The sequence below is a fragment of the Sorex araneus genome, chromosome 2 (genome assembly GCF_027595985.1).
Source record: "Sorex araneus isolate mSorAra2 chromosome 2, mSorAra2.pri, whole genome shotgun sequence".
NCBI lineage: Eukaryota > Metazoa > Chordata > Mammalia > Eulipotyphla > Soricidae > Sorex > Sorex araneus.
In genome coordinates this window covers 334,757,501-334,779,618 of record NC_073303.1, presented here as the reverse complement: position 1 = coordinate 334,779,618, position 22,118 = coordinate 334,757,501, and the positions used below count along the sequence as shown (strand labels likewise).

Sequence of the window (22,118 nt, the reverse complement as noted above, 5' to 3'; positions counted from 1 at the left end):
CCAGGTGTGACCCATAAAGCAGAAAAAAAAAAGTTTGACTTCTTCGTCAAAACCCTGAATGAACGGTTTGAGGCTCTTCCCGTTCCTGGAGCGAGCAGATACCATTGGGCTATACTAGCACGCGACAGGGACATAGAGATGAATGGAGACGTTACTTGCACCCGCTTGAGCAAATCAAAGATCAATGGGATGACAAGTGATACTACTAGGAAATGTCCTAAAGCCAGCAAAATTCCTTAGTGTGGCCAAATACTTTGAATTACATATTGTTACTGATTTTAATATTGTAAAAAAAAAAGTGAATAGAGGTAAGAAATTTGGCATCCTTGATATGTTGGGCACTGTATTGACCAAGTAGCTTACATTTGTTCCTAAATTATAATTTTCATGGCAGGTAATGCAATTTCCATCTAACAAAAGGAAAAGGAGAGGCATCTAAGATAGTTCAGGGATTAAGGTGTTGGCCTTGCCTGCGATCCCCAGCACCAGAAGACCTCGTGAGCACCACCAAAGTGAACCTGGAAGTCCTGGTGCTGCAGGACCCACATCTACATCACATATGTGGGCATGTGCACTGAACCACTAGCCTGAGGAGAGCTGCTGCTGGGCAGGTGCCCCTCAAAACCAGAGTAAAGAGAGACCCACTATTCCAGGGTGGGATGTTAAGGTTCAGGCTTGTCTGGTTCAGAAATCTGCCCTCCCCCCCACACTTCCATTTCACCCTCACCATAGACTCTCTAAATCTGAATTGATTTCTTTTAGGTGACAGACATAGTACAGGAGGTAAGGCACATACCATGCATGCAGCTGACCCAGGTTCGATTCCTGGCACGACATATGGTCCCTTGAGTATAGCCAGGAGTGACCCCTAAGCGCAGAGCCAGGAGTAAGCCCTGAGCACCGCTGAATGTGGCCCATGCGCATGCCATCTTGTAAAAATCCCACCAAATTGATTTCTTTTAGAGAAGGCACTTGCACTGGAATCTGCTTTGCCCCTCTCCACTCAGAGACCTTTGCCAGCACCGTTCCTTGCATCGCTGTGTGCAGCAGGGGGAGGGGTTGCATGCATTAACATGAAGCTTTGAAAAAATATCTCTGCACAGGGGTGAGTGTGGCTTAGCTGTGGATTAGCAGAAGAGCACTGGCCTTGCCTGTTTGAGGTCCTGGGTTCAATACCTGGCACCCACCAAAAAATTTAATTAACTCAGCACTAAAGGATCAATACAAAGTTGCACAGTAGCTCCCCCACCCTTGAGTTCTTTCCTTCTTTTCTTTCCACTGCGACCTCTGGCAGATTTAACTGAAGTCCAGAAAATTGGGTGGAGGTGAAGGGGGGGGTCTTTCCCCACCCCCCTGGACTGGGCTAGGAAGTGTTGAAGGTGTCGGGTCTGTTGGGGGTCGTCCTGGGAGAGATCAGAAGTGAGTGCCAGTGCCTCTGTTGCAAACCACAACACCCAAAAGGAGAGAGAGAGAGCAAAAGGGAATGCCCTGCCACAGAGGCGGGATGGGGGTGGGGGAATGGGGTGGAGGTGATTGGAGGGATACTGGGACCATTGGTGGTGGAGAATGGGCACTGGTGGAGGGATGGGTACTCGAGCATTGTATGACTGAAACACAAGCACGAAAGTTTCTAAGTCTGTTACTGTGCTTCACGGTGATTCACTAATTAAAAAAAATTTTTTTAATTAAAAAAAATAAAAGAAGTAAGTGCTTCCTCTTTGAGGGGAGGAGACTGGGAATGGTTCCGAGAGGAAATAGCTTTTCTGCAGAACCTTGGCCTTGAAGGCTGCGGGAAAGTTCATTTCCAGCAAAAAGGAAACAGCGAACAAAGACCAGGCAGGCCAGTGGGGACACTGGTGGGAAACCACGTCTGAATGGCGCTGTGTAAGCAGCAGCCTGGCTCCCGGATAGAACAGAAGGCTCTAAGAACAGAGCCCAGGGCTCCGAGAGCCTCGCTCCCCGCTCCCTTCCCACCACACCATGGACGTGTGGCGACGCCCTGGAGATCCCCCTTTTCCGGTGGTTCCGTGGGCCTGGACCAAGCTTCATTGTAAGATGCTGTTCCTTTTGCCTCTGCAGAAGGAAACGCCGCTTGCCAATGCCGCCTTCTGGGCAGCCCGGAGAGGAAACCTGGCACTGCTCAGGCTGTTGTTGAACAGTGGCCGTGTGGACGTGGACTGCAGGGACAGTGTATGGCCGATCCGCGCTGGTATATGCATGCCAAGAGCACGCCAGACCTCCCCCCTCCCCCAGCCTTGGCCAGAGAACTCCTCGCTGAATCTACTTTCCTTGATGCTGCCTCTTTGCTTTGTCATGTGTTGGCTTGTTTCGTTTAAACAAACGCTCCCAGGTATTAAGGCAAACTCATAAACATCTTGGCATTGGAGAGAATCCAAGCGTCCAGTGGAAGAGCGTCCACCCACTGGGAAACCCATTTGCCCCCTTCCCCTCTGCTGCAGACCCCGACTGAAAGGGATCCCTTCTGTCCTCTCCTCCCCAGCCCTACACTGTCTGTAATCTTACCCCCACAGCCAGAGTCCAGTTCATCCGTCATCTCTGCCAGCTTTCTCCTGACGCTCCTGGTCTGACTGGACTGTCAGTTCTCTGCCAGGACCCACTCCAATATGATGTCTTGGGCATCTAGCAACCAGCCATCTGGGTCTGCACTGGCCAATGGCAGAAGCAGTGTTCCACTGGCCTGAGCTGCAGTAGATATGCCAAATTTCAAGGTGACCTCCCCATGACCATGAGGAAACCCATTTCCCCCCTAATGTCTAGAGTCTACCTTTATAAGGCACCCCTTTGACCTTCTCTTAATTTTCACCAGCACATCCCAGGACCTTCTGCTCCAACTGCTATAGCATCCCACACTGCATCTTCTCGTCACTCCCTTCCCACCAGAAGTCACGTAGCCTATACCCCTCCTGGCCGCTCAGGACTTACACTCTGTGTCCAGGTGTCTAGTAGTACTTGGATTAAAATTCCTGCTCCGGGAATCAGAGGAAAGCACATAGGGTCAGAGTGCATCCTTTGCATGCGGGAGCCCTAGTTTCCCCTGTACTTCATGTTCCTCAAGCACTACTGGCAGCAGTCTTAAATGTCTAGGTGACAGGAGTAGCCCCGAATGCTGGAATGAACCCTTGGGGACTGCCTAGGAAAAAATATTTCTTCACCGGCTGAATGTGGGCCAGAGACTGAGCACAGTGGCCACTCAGCACCTTTATTGCAAACCACAACAGCTAATTAGAGAGAGAGAGAACAGAAGGGAATGCCCTGCCGCAGTGGCAGGGTGGGGTGGGGGGAGACGGGACTGGGGAGGGTGGGAGGGATGCTGGGTTTACTGGTGGTGGAGAATGGGCACTGGTGAAGGGATGGGTTCCCGAACTTTGTATGAGGAAAACATGAGCACAAAAGTGTATAAATCTGTAACTGTACCCTCACGGTGATTCACTAATTAAAAATAAATAAATTTTTTTAAAAAAATATTTCTTCAAAATTATGTTAAAAAATTATTTCTTGAGTCGTAGAAACATTCATTTAATCATGTGCATTGCTTTGAGCAATCCCTGACCCGCTCCCCCCCACACTCGTGCTCACCCCACTCCACCCCAGCATCAATGAGACCGAGCTTCAGACCAAACTTCAGATCCACACCCCAGACACCATCGCCAGGAGTGCTCCCAGCCCCCTCGACATCAGTGGGCGTAGCCCTTACACAAAAATTTTGGCTTTTGTGACCAGGTAATAACATGTTTCTAGGTTATTCTTCCTTGCTTAAAACAAAAACAGTGATTTATATAAATCTTTCTGGAAATGATTCTTTGACTCAAAGAAACAATTGTACATTTCCAGCATCTCTTTGGTTTTGAAATCTCCTCTAAGGTTGGTAGCAAGCAGGGAGAAGTCCAGAAGCAACATAGGCCTCTGTTGCCATCGAAATTTCTCTGGGTGGGTTTCTGCCTCCACGTGTCGCCCTCCACAGAGTCCAGAGGAGTCATTTCCAATCACGAATGATGCTAGGCTGCAGCTTTTGTGAGAGCTGGTGTAGGCAAGGAAGGTTTTCCCGAGAACTGCTTGCCAACCCCACATGTGACTGGCTCCAGGCTCTTCCAACAAAGAGCACGGAAAAGAACAGTGTGTATTCTCTCCGCCACCAGCAATAGCGCGTTATGTGCCTGCTCTTCCTTGCTAGACTGATGCTGTCTTCCTGTGCTGTGAAACTTCTTGGCTTTGCTTCTCTCCCTAACTCGCATTTGCCACAAAGATGTGCAATAGCACGACTTTTTAAAGCCTCTTTACGTGCATCAGTGTGTGTGTTTTGCTGTTTGTTGTGCTCTTCATTATACCATTGTATCTTCTGTTGCGGGTCAACTAGTTCTAAAAGGTATTATTTTAATGTCTGGCAACAGAGCTAAGTAAGGTTAATCTTTAGAGAATTAAAACCAGCAAGCTAATGGGTTTTGAATGTAAAGGAACTATTGTTGCATACGTCAACAGATACTACTTCTTTATTTTCTTGTTTTCTTTATTCCCAAAGTCTTTTTTTCAAATGATCATTTTATGAGAAAATAGATATAAAATGAAAATACACCCATCAGGTATATAAAATGGAAATAGAATCCAGAAATAAATTATTGTATTTATAATTTTACACATCATAAAATTTATAACTTTAGTAGATTTTCCCAAAATGAGTAGTAATTTGTTTTGTTTGTCTTTTCTTACTTGAAAACAGATGAGCCAGGGACCGAGGATGTAGCTCAGTGACAGAGTGCATGCCTTGCATGCATTAGTCTTGTGTTTGATCCCTGGAACTGCAAAAACAAAAAAGCCAGAGGAACCTAATTTTTTTCAAATACCTATCCTAAATGTATACTAAATTGTACTTCTTCTGGCTCATGATTAATTTGCATGTTGAGGCCAGCCTGGCCATGATTTTTAAGAAATTTCACCTTTTGTGTAAGAGATATCTTCAGAATTTATTTATTCATGTTGACTTTTAACAAAGAATTTTTAAATTTGCACTCAAATGGAAAGTGCTCTCATTCCAGAGGAAGAAATTCCAAACTCACTGACCAATCCTAGAAAATAAGGAGGAAGATGCCCAGTTAAGTAATGGACTTCCAGCCAGCTGCCTAAGGGCCTCATGTTAAAATACCAAGTATGGTCAGATGGGGTAGAAAAGATAAGGAAGGGCATTATCAGAGTTTTCTTTGACTCTACATATACCTATTGTAGAGAGCAAATAGGACTTTCTCCAAACCGGCATTGCCATTCATAGAAATCAATACAAGTCTAGTGTTAACATTCATTGAAGTTTCATAATATTATTTTAACATCTAACATTTACTAAATTAGTATCTACCATTACTAGGGTAAGCATTCTGCCTGGGTTTTTTTTTTCTTTTTTCTTTCCCATTAAATTTAATCAGAGTCTCATTACTCCTCACATTGCCGCCTTTGAAGGTAGATACAAGCTCTATCCAGAACATACTATCAGTGACCTCAAGTCTACTGTCTTCCTCTGGAATCCTGCAGCTGTGACGAGCTCAGGGTCACCTCCCATTCTTTCCAGCAAACCTTCCTCTGGTCGGAACAGTCTTTCTTTCTTGCCATCCACTCTTCCAAAGCTGAGTATGTAGTGTCGATGGTTGAGATTACAATTCAGACCTCTCCAGACAACTGCATCACTTCTGTGGGAGAGAGACCACTTCTGTGGATGTGCCTCAGATCCTGGCTGACCTGGCAGAGACCTTAATGATCACCTCATCCAACCTTCCTTCTAAAGATGAGACCAGGGAGCCCCTTCACTGACACAGCTCACCCCAAGTTGCCCCGTTGGCAGATGGCAAAGATGGACTTGAACCCCAGGCTTCTGACTCTTCTGTTGACTCACACTTCCTCGAGGTGCCTATAGTCTTTACCTGGGTTTGAGGATAGAGACACCCAAACTCAGACAGCCAGTGAGGACTGCTTGGCCATTTAGTGTTCATTAGTAATAGTGTTTTAGCTTAGGAACCATTTGCTCTGAATCATAAAATGAGATGATTACACTGCACCACAGCCGTAAAATGCAGTCATCCTGGTTTACTTGGACTGCATTTCTAAAGGCAAGGGAAGACGGGTTTTGTGATGGATGATTCCAGTCACAGCAGTTTGTTGCTCTGCTTTATCCTGGCTAATCGGCATTACACGATTACTCACGAGGCACCTTAATTTGGCATTGGGCTGTGTCCTGAGTAGAGCTAAAGACTCAGGCTGTTCTCCAGGACCCCGTCCACTGACTGTCATCTATGTCTCTTCCCTCAGCATGGCACCACACTCCTCATGGTCGCCTCCTACGCAGGACATTTCGGCTGTGTGAGGGAGCTTGTGCTGCAGGGCGCAGACATCAATCTCCAGAGGGAGGTAGGTTGATGGAGCCTTACGTCAGAACGAATGGGAGGTCAAGGTCAGCCAAGTTTTCACAAGAATCAGTTGGTAAGAAAGATGAGTGATCTTTGGGCCTGGGGAGATAGCACAGCAGGGAGGCATTTGCCTTGCACGCGGCCAACCCAGGTTCAATTCCCAGCACCCCATATGGTCCCCCATGCACTGCCAGGAGTAATTCCTGAGTGCATGAGCCAGGAGTAACCCTGGAGCTTCGCTAAGTGTGTCTCCTCCCGAAAAGAGATGAGTGGTCCTTGCTGGTTTTCCTCTATGGGACCCTGATGCCGTGTTGCCTTATTACATATTTTGACTTGACTGTGTCCAAGGATCAGAAAATTGATTGTGTTACATACAGTTGAGTGATGGTGGTCTAATGTATGCAATTCTCTCTCTAGCATTACAATTATTACTCATGAACTTTTGGCAACTTGGAGGACCAGACTCTACAGCGCTCAAGGCTGACTCTTGGCTCTGTGCTCAGGTGCTGTTTGAGTGAGGCTCACCTGTCCAGATCTCTGAGCCATGTTAGAAGGGACTTCTCTAGCCACATATTAATTGTTTCCCCTACAAGTCCCGGGGTGAGGAATGTGAGCCTGCTCCCATACTTCCTTCAGTTGTGGACAGTCTTAGCAGTTCCGTCTGACCAGAGAGTCTGTGGAGAGGAAGAATGGAAGACAGCCTGGAGTCAGATGAGGAAGGCTTTTCTATGCCTGAGCCTCTCCGGGGAGTGGTAAATTAGCCTCTGCGGATTCACATCCACAGGTCACCCTGCCATGACTCACTCTCAGTCCACAGCTGCAGCCCCAAGTTGGTCGTGCTGGGGCAAGCTCCAGGACAGATGCAGCTCTTGGCTTGCTGCTGTGAGCACTCTCCCTCCCTTCCTCTCTTCCTCTCTCCCTCTCTTCCTCTCCCTCCCTCCCTCTCTTCCTCTCCCTCTCTCTCTTCCTCTCTCTCCCCCTCTCTCTCTTCCTCTATCCCTCCCTCCCTCTTTCTGTCTCTCTCCTTCCCTCTCTTCCTCACTCTCCCTTTCTCTCTTCCTCTCTCTCCCTCTCCCTCTCTCTTTCTCCCTCTCTTTCTCTCTTTCTCTCTCCCTCTCTCCCTCCCTTTCTTCTTCTCTCTCTCCCTCCCTCTCTTCCTCTCTCTTTCTCCCTCCATCTCTGCCTCCCTCTCTTCCTCTCTCTCTGCCTCCCTCTCTTCCTCTCTCTCCCTCCCTCTCTTCCTCTCTCTCTCCCTGTCTCTCTTTTTCTCTCTCTCCCTCTTTCTTCCTCTCTTTCCCTCTCTTTCTCTCCCTCTCTTTCTCTCTCTTTCTCTCCCTCTCTTTCTCCTTCTCTTCTCTCTCTTCCTTCTCTCTCTCTGTCTCCCTCTCTCTCCCTCCCCCTCAACTCTCCCCTCACACCCAACTTAGGGGCTACTTCCACATCTGTGCTCAGGGGCTGCTCACATGCATGGCTGGGAATCAAACCTGGGCCCTCCCAGGCACAGTATGAGCTCAGGCCACTGATTTATTTCTCCGGTCCATCCTTGAGCTTCTCTTAAATAGGAACAGGCCTGTAGTGGTGGTTTCAGGAAGAACAATTGATCTACCAACCTCTCATCAAGCAATATACCCTATCTTCCATGCCAGCCACCTCCCCCGCCCTCCCCCCCCCCATGGAGTCTCTTCAGGCATAAGCCGGTCTTTGAGTTCTGTGGAGCATCTCAACGTCCCTCCCATCTCCCCTTTGGGATTTCACCTGGGCTATGGCCCATGGGAGAATTACCTTGGGCTGATAAAATCTGGGGTTCAGTTCTTGGTTGCTTGAATTAGCAAGCCTGGTCTGTTAAGAGAAGTAGTACAGAGACTGCAACAAATCCAACACGCTTTCTCTTAGACTCTCCTGAGCAGTTTCCATAACCTCAGATCATTGTTTTTATTTTCATTTCAGCAGGAAATTTTCTTGGAGGAAAGTGGAGCCATTTATTATAGTTCCACATTCCCCCAATTTTCACATTTTGCTCTAATCTTTTCTTTCAATATTTTGTTTAGACTAACACTCTAAGAAAAGACTTTTTTTCCCTATTAAAAACAGTATGAGCCACAATTTGTTTGCCCAAAAAACAGTCCGGAAAAGCAAGAGCAATAGGCACAAATATCTCCTCAGAGCAACAGAGAGTAGTCGGAAGGTGGAAAAGAAACATTTGTTTGATTTCCAGCCAGTGTATGTTTTTTTAATGGTTCTTTATTCATTTGGGCCCAGATTGCTCAGCTAATATTCTTAGAGATGAAAGTTATTGAACATAATGGCCCTTGACAACCAAAGTAGGCTGAGTTTAGAAGTAAATAGTGGGGCTCAAATGAGTTCCTGGTGGTGCCCTGAGGCCACACCAATCTTACTAAGTAAGTTAATGATTAAGTTAAGACTTCCAGTCTGATTAAGTTCTTAGATAGAACTGCTAAGACAGAGGGAAGCCCCAGCCTCGATTCATCTCTTTAGAAGCTCTTTTTCTCTCTCTTTTTCTCACCGAGGGTGCTTGGTCACACTGTGGAATGCGCTTCCGGACAAGAGATCCGTTTGTCTTTCAGTATGAGAATATAGATTCCTCTCGGCTTTGCAAGGGGGTCCCATAACCCTTCATAAATAGTGACGATCATAAGTAGAACATGCATTTAATACTCATAACTGACCAAACATCATGGCTTAGCCAGACCTGCCTCTTTAAATGATTATTTCTCAATAATTAAGTTTATATTTCCAGTAAATAAATTTGAGTCTTTGTAGGCTAGTGTGATCACATAGAGGTTATACCTGACCCCAGTTTGATCCACATGCACCCCCCTAAGTATCTGAATAGAGCCTGGAGGCCGCCAAGCATCATGGGATATGGCCCTCATGGACCCCATCACACAGGCCTGAGCAGCACTGCATCCTTGGGTCCTCATGTGCTGGGCCAAGAATCCCTGGCATTACCCATTGGCCCCTGAGTACTGTTTGGAAGTACTCAGTACCCCACAAAAAGAATTTGAGTCTTGGGTGTATGTATAATCTCCAAGGGTGGCCAGGGAAGGCCCTGATGGCTCTCCCCCTTACCGCCCCCGTTCGGTGGGTCTTGGGCCACTCACCCAGCCTGGGTGGCCCGTGCCATGGGGCAGATGGAGGAGGAAACGAGGGCCAGCCTGGTTGGTTGATCAGTTGTCGTTTATTCCATTCTCCCCACGCGCCTGTTCCAATCTCTCTGAGACCCCCATTGTAGTCTCACACTCCCCGCATTCCTGTCTTTTCCTGTCTCCCCCCACTTATCTCTCCATGCTCCATCCTGCTCCCTGCTCCCTCTCCCAACTCCTCCAACTCTCAAGTCCCTCCACTCCCAGCACTCTCTATACCCAGTCAGGAAGCAAAATCAACATAAGAGAGCCCTTCCTGACTCCCCATCAGGCTCAAGGGCAGAAGCCCATCCAGGGATGCTCCTCTTCTCCTTAGTCCAATAACTTAATTAACATCTTAATTAACATCTTAATACTAGTTTTTTGGGGTTTTTTTGCTTTTTTTTTTTCTTTTTGGGTCACACCTGGCAATGCACAGGGGTTACTCCTGGTTCTGTACTCAGGAATTACTCCTGGCGGTGTTCAGGGGACCATATGGGATGCTGGGAATTGAACCCGGGTCGACCATGTGCAAGGCAAACGCCCTACCTGCTGTGCTATTGCTCCAGCCCCCAATATTAGTTATTTTTGTATGGACACAGTAAGAGATACTTGAGGCTTGTAGGGCAGCTCTCCTGGGAACATTTTGCCACAGACTCAGACTACAGTGGTCAGGCCAGATTAATCATTCCTAACTCTAGCAGGGTCTGAATCTAGTTATTACTTTTTGTATCATGACAGAATTTGTCCATGACCATGCTCTTAACATGTAGTTAAGCATTATGGCCAGACCCATCTCCATGCCAGGGTGGTCACATAGCTCACCACGTGCCCTGGGTTCATCCAGTCCCTTGTTGGAACCCTGCTTTTGGGGGTGCTAGGAAGTTATGGTAACTGAGGCTTAAGTCTAGAGAACAGATGCCCAGGAGGACACTATCATTGAGAGTCCATTAACTCCCAAGTTACAAAAGCATAGCATTAACTGTCTTCTTGTGCCCATACAAAAAGGACATTGTTCTGAATTAACTATGCAAAGCACTTAAGGAGAAGAGCAAAACAATATTTACAAGTTAACAGAGCACAAAGAAGTTACAAATAAACACAGAGGAATGGGAGCACTGTGATGGGAGTAACCCAACAAACCTGTGGCAAGCTTCCCATGGCAAGGCAGAAAGGACAGACCAATGTTATCCTACAGCTGTACATGACATTCAAAGGGATTTCAGACTTACAAGAGACTGCATTTCTGAGGGACACCACAAATTCTGTAAAAAACACTTTCAAAAGTCTCACTTACTCTAACCATACTGATGTAAGTACCTAGGCAAAAACACCTATACAATGCGGGTTTCATGCCTGAAATCTCCATGTTCACACAGAGTCGGGAATGGGCACCCTCCCCCCATCTCCCTGTGCTTCCACGTACCTGGAAGTTATGCCCACAAACTGCCTCTGGTGCCATATAAGCTCATTTATGCCCATGATCTAGAGACTCACAAATAAATCTCAGAAGAGAGCCACAAGCAACAGAGATGCCTCCAGACCCTAAAGTCACCATCCAGTTAAAAATTTAACTGCAACTCTGTCACCCTATTAAAATTTTTAGAATTCCTGGAGCTTTATATCATACTCTATGCCACTGATGTACCAAGAGTAGCAGACCACATTTGATGGAGCATAGAGGGCAACTTATCTCGACCAGATATATATATATATATATATATATATATATATATACATATATATATATGTATGTATGTATTAGCACACAAGGCTCAACCTGTAACAACATGTTAGTAATTTCTTACACAAGGGCTTAATGGCTCCAAGGTAAGATAAAAACAATTTAAGCACACTTCCCTGTAAGGAAAGCTTTTCAGATCATTTTTAGTGGATTATTCATAACAAGCAATACAAAATAAATTATTTAGGATCTGCCTTTGGGGTGGACTAGAGCGATAGCACAGTGGGTGGGGCATTTGCCTTGCACGCCACCAACCTGGGTTTAATTCTTTCATCCCTCTCAGAGAGCGCGGCAAGCTACCGAGAGTATCCTGCCAGCATGGCAGAGGCTGGCAAGCTACCCGTGGCGTATTCAATATGCCAAAAACAGTAACAAGTCTCACAATGGAGATGTTACTGGTGCCCGCTCGAGCAAATCGATGAACAATGGGACAGCAGTGCTACAGTGCTACAGTGCCTTTGGGGCAGACTTGGGTGGTGGTGGGAAAATTCAAAATAATGGTGGTGGGAAGATGTAATGGTAGTGGGGTTGGTGTTGGAATATTGAAGTAACAAATTATTGTGAACAACTTTATAAAAATAAAGTTAAAAAAGCTTTAGAAATGTGAAAAAACACCTAGCACAAGCCTATTTTATTTTGGTTTGTGGGGAGGGGTGTTGTAATTTGGGCCACACCTTGTGGTACTCAGGTGCTAATTCTGGTTCTGTGCCCAGTAGTGCTCTAAGGGGCTCAGAGAACCATATGTAGTGTAGTACCATATTCAGAAAGATAGAGACTAGTGCCTACAAGGCACTAGTCTCTATCTTTCTGAAGTTACTTACATCTTTGCCATATATCAATTTATACTCATGATTTATGGGAATTAGGATGGGGAACCTATCTTTTGTGCATTAACCATTCATCCTATGATTCCAAGACTAAAATTTTCCATTTACTGTATCTATCATTTCTAACACAAAATATAATCAGCTCAAATGTTGATTTCTCCTGGATTTTCTGCAAGGATATTATTTTGCTTTGTTTCTGCAGTGTTTGAGTCAAGCGTAATATGACCAGTTTCTTTTCCTACCAACTTTCTTTTCCTCTCCCAGTCAGGGACCACCGCACTGTTTTTTGCGGCCCAGCAAGGCCACAATGATGTCGTGCGCTTCCTCTTTGAATTTGGAGCATCGACTGAGTGCAGAACCAAAGTAAGTCAACTTTCCTGGCATCATACCTGTTGTAAAATTTCTGGCGGTGCCATGAAACTCCATTTGTCTTCAGGTGTAGTGCAAATTTGTACTTCTCTTTCAATAAGACTTCAGGCCACGAAACGTGTGTTTCATAAGGTTGCTTGTTCTGATTCGGGAGTTACCCTAGGGATTTCATTCAGAACATGGTACTTTGGAGCTTAGCAGTAAAGCACCCGCTTTGCATGTGTTAGGGCCTGGGTTAGATCCCTGGCAGAGCAAAACATGATAGTTTTACTCTGGGCTCCCAATTGGGGAATTTTATGGATAATTACTCAGTTTTTTTTCCTTGAATTAGTAACTTCCTACTCTGATGCACTAAATTTTGTTTTTTAGGAGGACTGCAGTAGAGCTGTTTATTAACTTTCATTGTTTTCATGCACTTTTTTTTCTGCTTCAAGGTTAATATCAGGGATGATAGGAATGTCGGAAGTATTAAACTAATCCTAGTGATTGGAGAGTTTCTAAGAAGGGTGATTTAGCAGGCATTTACTTTCTGAGCTATCCTCACTGAAAGATGTAACATGATTATAATTTATATCATTGGGAAAGAAATCATGGATTTTCCTTTTATTATTTTTATGCTGAGAATTGAACCTGGAGTATTTTTACTGCTCTCTACGTCACATAGGCAAAGAATGAACTCTACGCTGAGCTATAGCTCCAACCTATGATTCTTCCTCAAAGGAAGTAATTAGTTCTCCAAATTTGACATATAAATAAGAAAACTGAGCTGGAAGACGGATCAACTTTATGTTCACAATATAATTTTACATCACAGTGTGTGGTAGTAAAAGAACTTGAACTTCCATATCTCCATATCTTTTTTTTTTTTTTTGAGGAGGGATGGGCCATACCCAGATGCTCAGGGATTACTGAGCTCTGCACTCAGGAGTTACTCCTGGCAGTGCTCGGGGAACCATATGGGATGCTGGGGATCAAACCCAGATAAGCTTCGTGGAAGGCAAGTGCCTTATCCTCTGTACTACCTTTCCGGTCCATGCTGTAACACTTTTCTAGTTTTCCTCTTATTCCTGGTTGATGCATACTAAGGAATTCTTAGGAATTAAAGAAAAATTGCTCCAGTGGGAAACTGTTTGGTTTTCTTAATCCATTTATGTGATATTTGGGTAGCAAGGGAGCCCAGGTTTGGTGTTTTTGCTGTTGTTGTTGTTACAAAATCTGAATTTCGAATAGAATTTCTGTCTTTTCTGAAATCTGCCATTGGACAGTGCATATGGCCCCAAATATGCTGAGTATAATATGCAGTCATCCAAAACATACATGTGGATATATTATTCTTTATTTTTATTATAAAAGTGATGCAACTACAAGTAGAAAGTTCCATACACTAAGCTTTAATTTTTTTTTGCTTTTTTTGGGGGGTCACACCCAGCGATGCACAGGGGTTACTCCTGGTTCTACACTCAGGAATTACTCGTGGCGGTGCTTGGGTGACCATATGGGATGCTGGGATTCGAACCCGTGTCGGCCGCGTGCAAGGCAAATGCCCTACCCGCTGTGCTATCGCTCCAGCCCCATCATACATTAAGCTTTGATCAAGTCAGAATGATCGTGTGTGACCATATGTCTGCCTCAGTTTTCTTGGTGACAAGTTAATGCTGGTTTAAATTCTTTGTACCTGAGCCAGTTTGGGCTGTTCCAGAGATCATGGAACACGGGCCAGTGGGAACAGTCCCACACATTTCCATTAGGTCAGCTGCAGGTGTCCCGGAACTTTGCATGGAAAGAAGAACACTTCAGGAGGCTTTGAGTTTTAGGGTGAGCCTGCCGTCGAAGATGACTTTGTAGTAACAGTTGTTCTGTTATCACATCTGTCTCTCTAAAATGCATGTTTAAAAAGGAAAGATAGCTATTTTTCTATGACAGTCTTCATATTTTATCTGTTATCTTGCTTCATTAAGCGAAGGGCTGGGAAAAGTGACAGAACAAAACTTGTTCACATTGATGCTCATTGCCACTACTGAACCCTTTCCTAATGCCTTTAGTCTCTTCTAGTCCCCACAAAACACAACTCAAGTGCCCACCCCCCACCACAGAGCATGCTCCGTCTCACTCAGCCAGGTGTTATATCCCCCTGTCTTACCTGCTGTGCACCCAGGAGCTCTTTTTTTGTAGTGTGGGAGCTTTTGTTCCAAATGAGGTTCCAAAGAATGCCACTATCACCTAACAGGACTGGTCCAAAGGCTCTTTCTGGACCTTCACCCCTCAGACTCTCTGAGAATGGGATTCTGAGATGAGACATTTTGAATCAGCATCCTATGTTCAGACTCAGAAATTACCCTAACTTCATTATTTATTGGAACATTGCATCACTGAAACCCAATCATGTACAACTTTGTAACTGTGTATCTCATGATGATTCAATTAAAAAATTTTTTTTAATCTCCCTATTTTTTTACAATGAGCTCAGATGTCCCACCACTTCACAGTGCCGGCCACGTCACAATCCTCAGTGGGGAAAGACGATGCTTCAGCTGCAGCACCTGAGAAAAAAATCATTATAGATTTCAGCAGACCACAAATTCAATGAGTCACAAGCACGATGTGGTTGGCACAAAGCTCATTTTAATTTAGGCCATGGAGATAAAAGCGTAGTCGATGGAAGAAAGGAGTGTCCTGTTCCACAGAAGCCCACATCTATTTCGAGTGCCCTGTGCAGATCCAGGGCCTACAGGTTGAAAGAGATCTAGACTGATTGGCCTACGTTCAAGGAAAGTACTACGTAGGGTAGTGAGAGGTACATGGAATATGTTGGCGTTGTCTCTTCTATGTTGTTTTGTTTGCAGACCACACCTGGCAGTTCTTGGTAGCTGTGTCCCACTCGGTGCTCAGGGATCACGCCTAGCAGTGGTAGGGACCAAGCCCAGGGCTCCCGTATGCACAGCCCATACCCTTGGGTCATCTTCCAGCCCAGGAACCTGCTCTTCTAATGGACGCAGGTCTTTCCCATGAAAGCAGCCCTAGAGAATTATTCCATACAAGCCCCTTCCTCTCCCAGTCAAGAGGGTTTTGGCTGGAAGCCATAGGGGATGGACCACGCTAGTCATTTGAAAATGGAACTGATTCGTCCAGACTTTTTGTTCTGTTTCCTACTTTGAAAGGGCAAATAACTAATTCTGCATTTAAGATGGGAGATTTCTAAATGCATCATAACTTAGTCGAGCAGCTAGAACTGATTCAAGATGAACACAGCATGTTTAAGAATACAGCATACAACGTTGGTAAGACCAACTCCATCATGATTTCAGGGAACACGTAGGAAGGATGAAGGAGGAGAAAGGAGTTGGCTGCTTTCTGTTGTTTCCCGGACTGCTTACTGACCTGCTTTCTGATGTGTCTCATGTTGCCTGTGTCTAGGACGGGGGCACCGCTTTGCTGGCCGCCAGCCAATATGGGCACATGCAGGTGGTGGAGACCCTGCTGAAGCATGGAGCCAACATCCACGACCAACTTTATGTGAGTGCATTCCCACAGGTTGGTAAAGGGGCTGGAGAGATAGTACTAGAGGTACCATCCTATACTCCGCACCTTATACTGCTTCCCAAGCCCTTCCAGGAGTGATCCCTGAACACCTAGCCAGGAGTAAGCCCTGAGCACTGTTGACTGACCCAAAACCAAAAACAAGCAATCAGTCAATCAAAGAATGTTAGGGAAACAATCATTCCTTCCCCACACACAACATATATATATGTGTATATATATAGATGTATATATACACATATATATGGAAAAGGTGTGTATATATACATATATATATTAGCACCCATGGGGTGTGGAAAATAGGGTCCTACCAAGAGTGATCCTTGAGTGCAGAACTGGGGGTGAACCCTCAGCACAGCCAGCGTGCCCCCCAAAATAATTCTGTGTAGAAATCATGTAACTTTATGTGCCCATCTTTATTCTACCCTTTAAAATCTTTTGCACGTGAGATATTTTATTATACCTTGGCAATTAGAATCTTCATACATTATATAATACATTCTTGGGGCATGGGGGCTTATGGGTTATACCAGCAGTGCTAAGGGCTTACTCCCAGGCATCACTCCTCACAGGGCTCAGGGAAACCTAGGATACCACGGATAGAACCAGGGTTGGCTTTCTTCCAGGCAAGGAGCTTTACTCCTATATTTACCTTTCTGGTCCCACGTATTCAGAATATAATTAATCTAATGTATAGCCATGCAGAAAACAAAATAAATTCTGTTTTGGTGGTCATTTAAAGGGGGAAACATAAAAATGAAAAGATTGGGTAATTTGAATGAGGTGGCACATATGTAGACCATTGAAATACATGCATGCCACTGACCTTGGAAGAGCATCCGCTGCTGGTGTGGGTCTGCTTGCAGCTAATTGGCAATTAGTACTCTTCCCAAGGGTTTGCTTGATCAGCTGTACTTTAATTGACCGTCACTATAATTCTGTAGGATTTATGGCAAACATTGTTCCATTTTAATAGGAAAAAAAAAATCTAGAGAGATGAAGTGACTTGACAGAGTCACCTGGTAAGTAGAAGAATTCCTGCTTCCAATTATCTAGAAACCGCTGTCTCAAGAGGCCCTACCACTAGACAGGAGCCCGTATGCCTCGGGCACTAGACTCTCAAAGACAGGTAATGAGATGTGTAGGTGTGAACTTTTCCATTTGAATATCCTTTCCGGAGTTCACAGGGTTTGACAAATCACAGACTTCTTTGAAGTATATAGCAACTAGACATACCTTTTGCACTTCAAAATTCGAAATACCCTTTGAGCTTGAGGTATTACCCATTGAATATTCAAATGACTAGATAATGGTCAAGAAGTGATGCTTAACTCTAGCCAACCATTAGAACAACTTAGGGAGCTTTTTTTTTTAAAAAAATAAAATACTGGCTGGAGAGATCGTATAAGGGTAAAGCACTTGCACACACAGCATATGGTACCCTGAGCATCACCAGGAACCTCCGAGCACAGAGCCAGTAGTAAGCCTTGAGCATTTCAGGGCTCAGGGCTTGGGGAAAAAAAAAAAGGAAAAAAAATAAAGGGCTGTTTCTTGGGACAGAGAAACAACTCAGCTAGGAGGAATCAGAGGCCCAGAGTTTTGTTCCTTGTTCCACATTCCCCAAAACGGTCCCCACTGGAGCTGGCTGGGCGGGACAAATATCAGTGGCTCAGTCTAAAAAACTTAGTTCTAAAAGTCTTGGATATTTCTTTGGCTTTAAGTGGAGTAAAGTATACCTGAGATGATGAATCAGTAGATATCTGTACAGATTGAATACGAAAAGCCAAAAAAGAATCTGTGAAAAGGAAAAATTACTTGTGATTTAAAAATATTTTTATTAAGGTAATGCTGGCTTCCAACTCTGTGTTTTAGGGGTAGAGTTTCTGAGTGGGGATTCCTGTGGAGAGTGTTTCCTGATAGAAACACTCTCCCTAAGACTCATTTGGGTAGCAGAGGCTAGAGCGATAGTACAGCGATTAGGGTGTTTGCCTTGCACGTGGCTGACCTGGGTTCCATTCCCAGCATCCCATATGGTCCCCCGAGCACCACCAGGAATAATTTCTGAGTGCATGAGTCAGGAGTGACCCCTGTGCATCGCCGGGTGCGACCCAAAAAGAAAAAGAAAAATAGACTCATCTGGGTAGCAGAGAGAAATTTAAAGTTTGGAGGGATGCATTCCTTAGTTTATTCTTGTTATAAAGTGACTCAATAAATGTCGTGCACTAGAACTTCTATTTTACTTGACTTTCACCCTTATCAAAACTGTGTTTTTGTTGAAAAGAATAGTTGAGATATAAGGGATCCTGCTTGGCGATCCCTGAAAGCTTCTTCAAACAGAAATGTGTCACACAGTAAAGTAAATTCAATGCATGAGTATCGATTTCAGAAAGTCCCTCAGAGTTCTCAGCAGCTGAGAACTGGTCGACTTTCTGCAGCAGCATAAGAAGGAGCAGCTGAAGGCACTGTCTAGGTCTCGGACATCTACTTAGAAAGCTCTTCGGGCTGATTAACTTTTTAATGATTGCTCCGTGGGGAGTCCAGCTCACACCCACTGGAAATCCAGTCTCCCCTGCCTGGTTGGACTTGCAGGAACTGTACTTTGTATGTTAGTGTTGGTGTTTCTTGGTGGAGAGGGTTCCTGGTGACAAGAGAGATAATTAGCTGGGTTAGCTAAGCATTTTCCACTACAATGTTCTCCGGGTTTTCCACTGTGAGCTAAAAAAGAATGAAGCTCAGATTCTGTGAATGTTCCCTGTGTGAAGTGAGGGACCCCAGCTTTTCATTGACCCATGACTTTACTGACATTCCCTAGTGAAGTACCTTCAAGGAAAGTGAGATGCCCGAAGACATTGCTTGATAAAAATAAGAATACTTAAGAAAATTAGAAAATGAGAGCTTGTGTGGGTTTTTCTGCCTAAATGCCTAAGCATTTATTGTATTTATAGGTATTGTTGGTGTCTTTTCGGTTGTCAGAAGGAAATGACCAGATAATCTTTCTTGGGCATCTGAAAGCATCTTAGGTCTTAAAACTTGATAAAATTACGTGTTGAAAAGATGCTAAGGAGTTGAGAAAAATAAAAGAAATTCAGTAAGAAGACAATTTTCCTCACCTTTTTAAGAACTCACAAAATGGATCTGGGTGTGTTTGTTCTTTTTTATTAATACTTACTCCTTTAACCAACACTTAAATTTTACTTGGCAAAAGGATTGAAATGTATGTGTTTTTAATCTACCTGAAAAGGGGAGGACCCAGATTATACAACAGAAGCAGAAGGCAGCTAATGAGAAATAAGTCGATGTGGACAGGAGAACCGATGACTGGCTCTGTGGAAAAACAGTGATTGCAGATGTTACAACTTACCCTTGTGAAACTATTTCAACCTTAACCTCACAGCCTGATTTCATCTGATGCTTTAGGATCATTCTTCAAAGAATAAAATATTGACCATTCCTAAGGTTGGGGGATGGAAGACTGTGTTAAATGTGCACATAATTTGAATCTAATGTCTTTGTGGAAGGGAGAGGAGGTATGGTTTGAGCTGCGCAGATGGTGTCAGGAGCTCCTCCAAGCTGTGTCCCAGGGGATCATATGCGGTGCCAGGGACTGAAGCAGGGTCAGCTGTGTGCAAAGCAAGCACCTTAACCACCGTACTATTGCTCCAGCCCAATCTAGTGAGTGTCTTTGACAATAAATGTGAAAGATCCCTTTTCACGTTTCCAATATTTTTCTCTCAGGATGGAGCAACTGCACTCTTCCTGGCCGCTCAAGGGGGTTACTTGGATGTTATTCGATTACTGTTATCTTCAGGAGCAAAAGTCAACCAGCCAAGAGAGGTAATGTTCACATTTAGGGAGTTGTGGGGGTGGGGCCGGCCGCAGCAGCATCCACAGCCGCTAACCAGCCAACTGGGCGTTCCTTAAGCCCCACGGTGAAACGTTAATCGGTGAGCAGACTCTCCTGTTCTTGGCTGGAGGCTCACCGGAAAACCTGTAGAATCCAGTTGACATCACCTTTCACTACCTTTAAAACTCGAGTGCATGGTGTTTGAAGTCAAGAACACACTCTGCCACCTCCTGTTCAAATAGATTCTGGCCGCACCACGCCAGTGAGAGTGAGCCAGCTGGGGCTCGGTAAATAGTGGAGGGGCAGGTTGCCTTCCCTGCCCCGTCCCTCCAGCCGCATGCTGCCCCATTAGCTTTGCCCTCTCTTCTTCCCACAAGCCACAGAGGCATCCCTGGCACTGGGATCATTTGTAGCTCCTGCACCTTCACCTCTCACACTTACATGAACACATCGTTCACTGACACCTGGCAAATCCATCCGTTGATACTTAAAGAACAGAATTTAAGGTTAATTAATACAAGCCACATTTATAGATGTGACAAAAAAGTATAAAGTATACAGTATTAAAGAAAGTATAAAGCATTAGAATTCCCTTTTCTTATATAGGCACTGTTTCTTTGCCAAATATTTTTGACAGAACTTTTCAGATTAAGATAACATTATCATTGGGTTCAGAGAGATGTAGTGCAGGGATTAAGAAGCTTGCCTTACATACAGCTGAACCTGATTCAAATCCCCCGTGCTCCATTTGGTCCCCCTGAGTATTTCCAGGGGTAACTCCTGAGCACAGAGTCAGGAACAGCCCCTGAGCAGCCCAAATTTATATATATACATATATATGTATATATGTATATATGTATATATATATATATATATAAAGTCCAATGTGCTATCCACTGAGCCACCTATGGGCTGGATCGATAGCACAACGAGTAGGGTGTTTGCCTTGTATGCAGCTGACCTAGGTTCAATTCCTCCATCCCTCTTGGAGAGTCTGGCAAGCTACCGAGAGTATCCCGCCCGCACGGCAGAGCCTGGCAAGCTCCCCATGGCATATTCGATATGCCAAAAACAGTAACAACAAGTCTGACAATGGAAGTCTGACAATGGAGATGTTACTGGTGCCCACTCAAGCAAATTGATGAACAACAGGAAGACAGTGCTACAGTGATATACATATACATATACATATACATATACATATACATATACATATACATATACATATACATATATGTATGGTAGTTTTGTAAAGTCAGGCTGACTTCTTAAAAGTGACTGACCCCAGACCAGGTTCACTGTGTGGTGGTCTGCCCTGTGAGCACCTTCATGTTCATAAGATGCAGAGCTTGAGAAATACCACGGTTGATTGGAAGTGTTGTATTTGGGGCTGGGCACACAGGAACACTTGGGACCTGCCAGCATCAGGCTCACCCTGTGAGGTGCTCAGGTACAGCCTGCACTGGAGCAGAGCATGCACTCCCACCGCCACGGGACATCTCCCCAGTCACAGGAATGGGCAGGGGCTTCCTCAGTCTAGAAGGCCAGTTGACAGGACTGGAGAGACAGTACAGTGGGGAGGGTGTTTGCTTTTCACACAGCTGACCTGGGTTTGATCCCCAGCATCCTATACAGCCCCACAAGTACTACCAGGAGTAATTCCTGAGTGCAAAGCCAGGGGTAACCCCTGAGCACCACTGGGTATTGCCCAAAAACCAAAAAAAGGAAAGAAAAATGAAAGTTCAGTTGCTAAGGGATGAGAAAAGGAAGTATGTTAGGCAAAGTGCCCTAGAGGTTGGGAATCCTGAGTTTTAGATGCAACTCTGACATCTAACTGTACCTCTCCCTGAGTAGGCATCCTACTGAAAGAACTGTTGGCACTTCAACAAGTCTAGGAAATAGGTTATATTGTACCTGTACCTAAGGTACTGTTTGCCAGGAGAAAATAAGTTGATATAAGATTACATTTATATTTCCCATATTTCTTGGTGTCAGTAGATGGCCCAGGAGGTAGACCATAGGCCCAGTGTGTGTGAGACTTGAGTCTGATGCCTGGAACTGTTTGTCCCCCCAAGAACTTCTGGGGGTGGGCTCACTGTTGAAAAAAAAAATAGGAACCAGAGATAGAGTACAGGGGTTAAGGCACTTACTTTCCACAAGAAAGAAAAAGGAAGGAAGGAAGGAAGGAAGGAAGGAAGGAAGGAAGGAAGGAAGGAAGGAAGGAAGGAAGGAAGGAAGGAAGGAAGG

The 22,118-nt window shown here is 44.9% G+C and overlaps 1 protein-coding gene across 3 annotated transcripts in view; it reads left to right on the top strand.

The window, feature by feature from the left end:
• The window catches only part of ANKRD29 (ankyrin repeat domain 29), a 57,047-nt gene that overhangs the window by 12,577 nt on the left and 22,352 nt on the right, over positions 1-22,118 (top strand). Inside the window, exons 2-6 of one of the 3 annotated variants that reach the window (XM_055127339.1) lie at positions 2,080-2,190; positions 6,310-6,408; positions 12,386-12,484; positions 15,905-16,003; positions 19,763-19,861. In XM_055127339.1, coding sequence (XP_054983314.1) covers positions 2,080-2,190; positions 6,310-6,408; positions 12,386-12,484; positions 15,905-16,003; positions 19,763-19,861 — 507 coding nt within the window. Of the gene's footprint in view, positions 1-2,079; positions 2,210-6,309; positions 6,409-12,385; positions 12,485-15,904; positions 16,004-19,762; positions 19,862-22,118 lie in introns of all 3 variants that reach the window. The other 2 variants (XM_055127341.1, XM_055127340.1) reach the window with 2 other exon arrangements.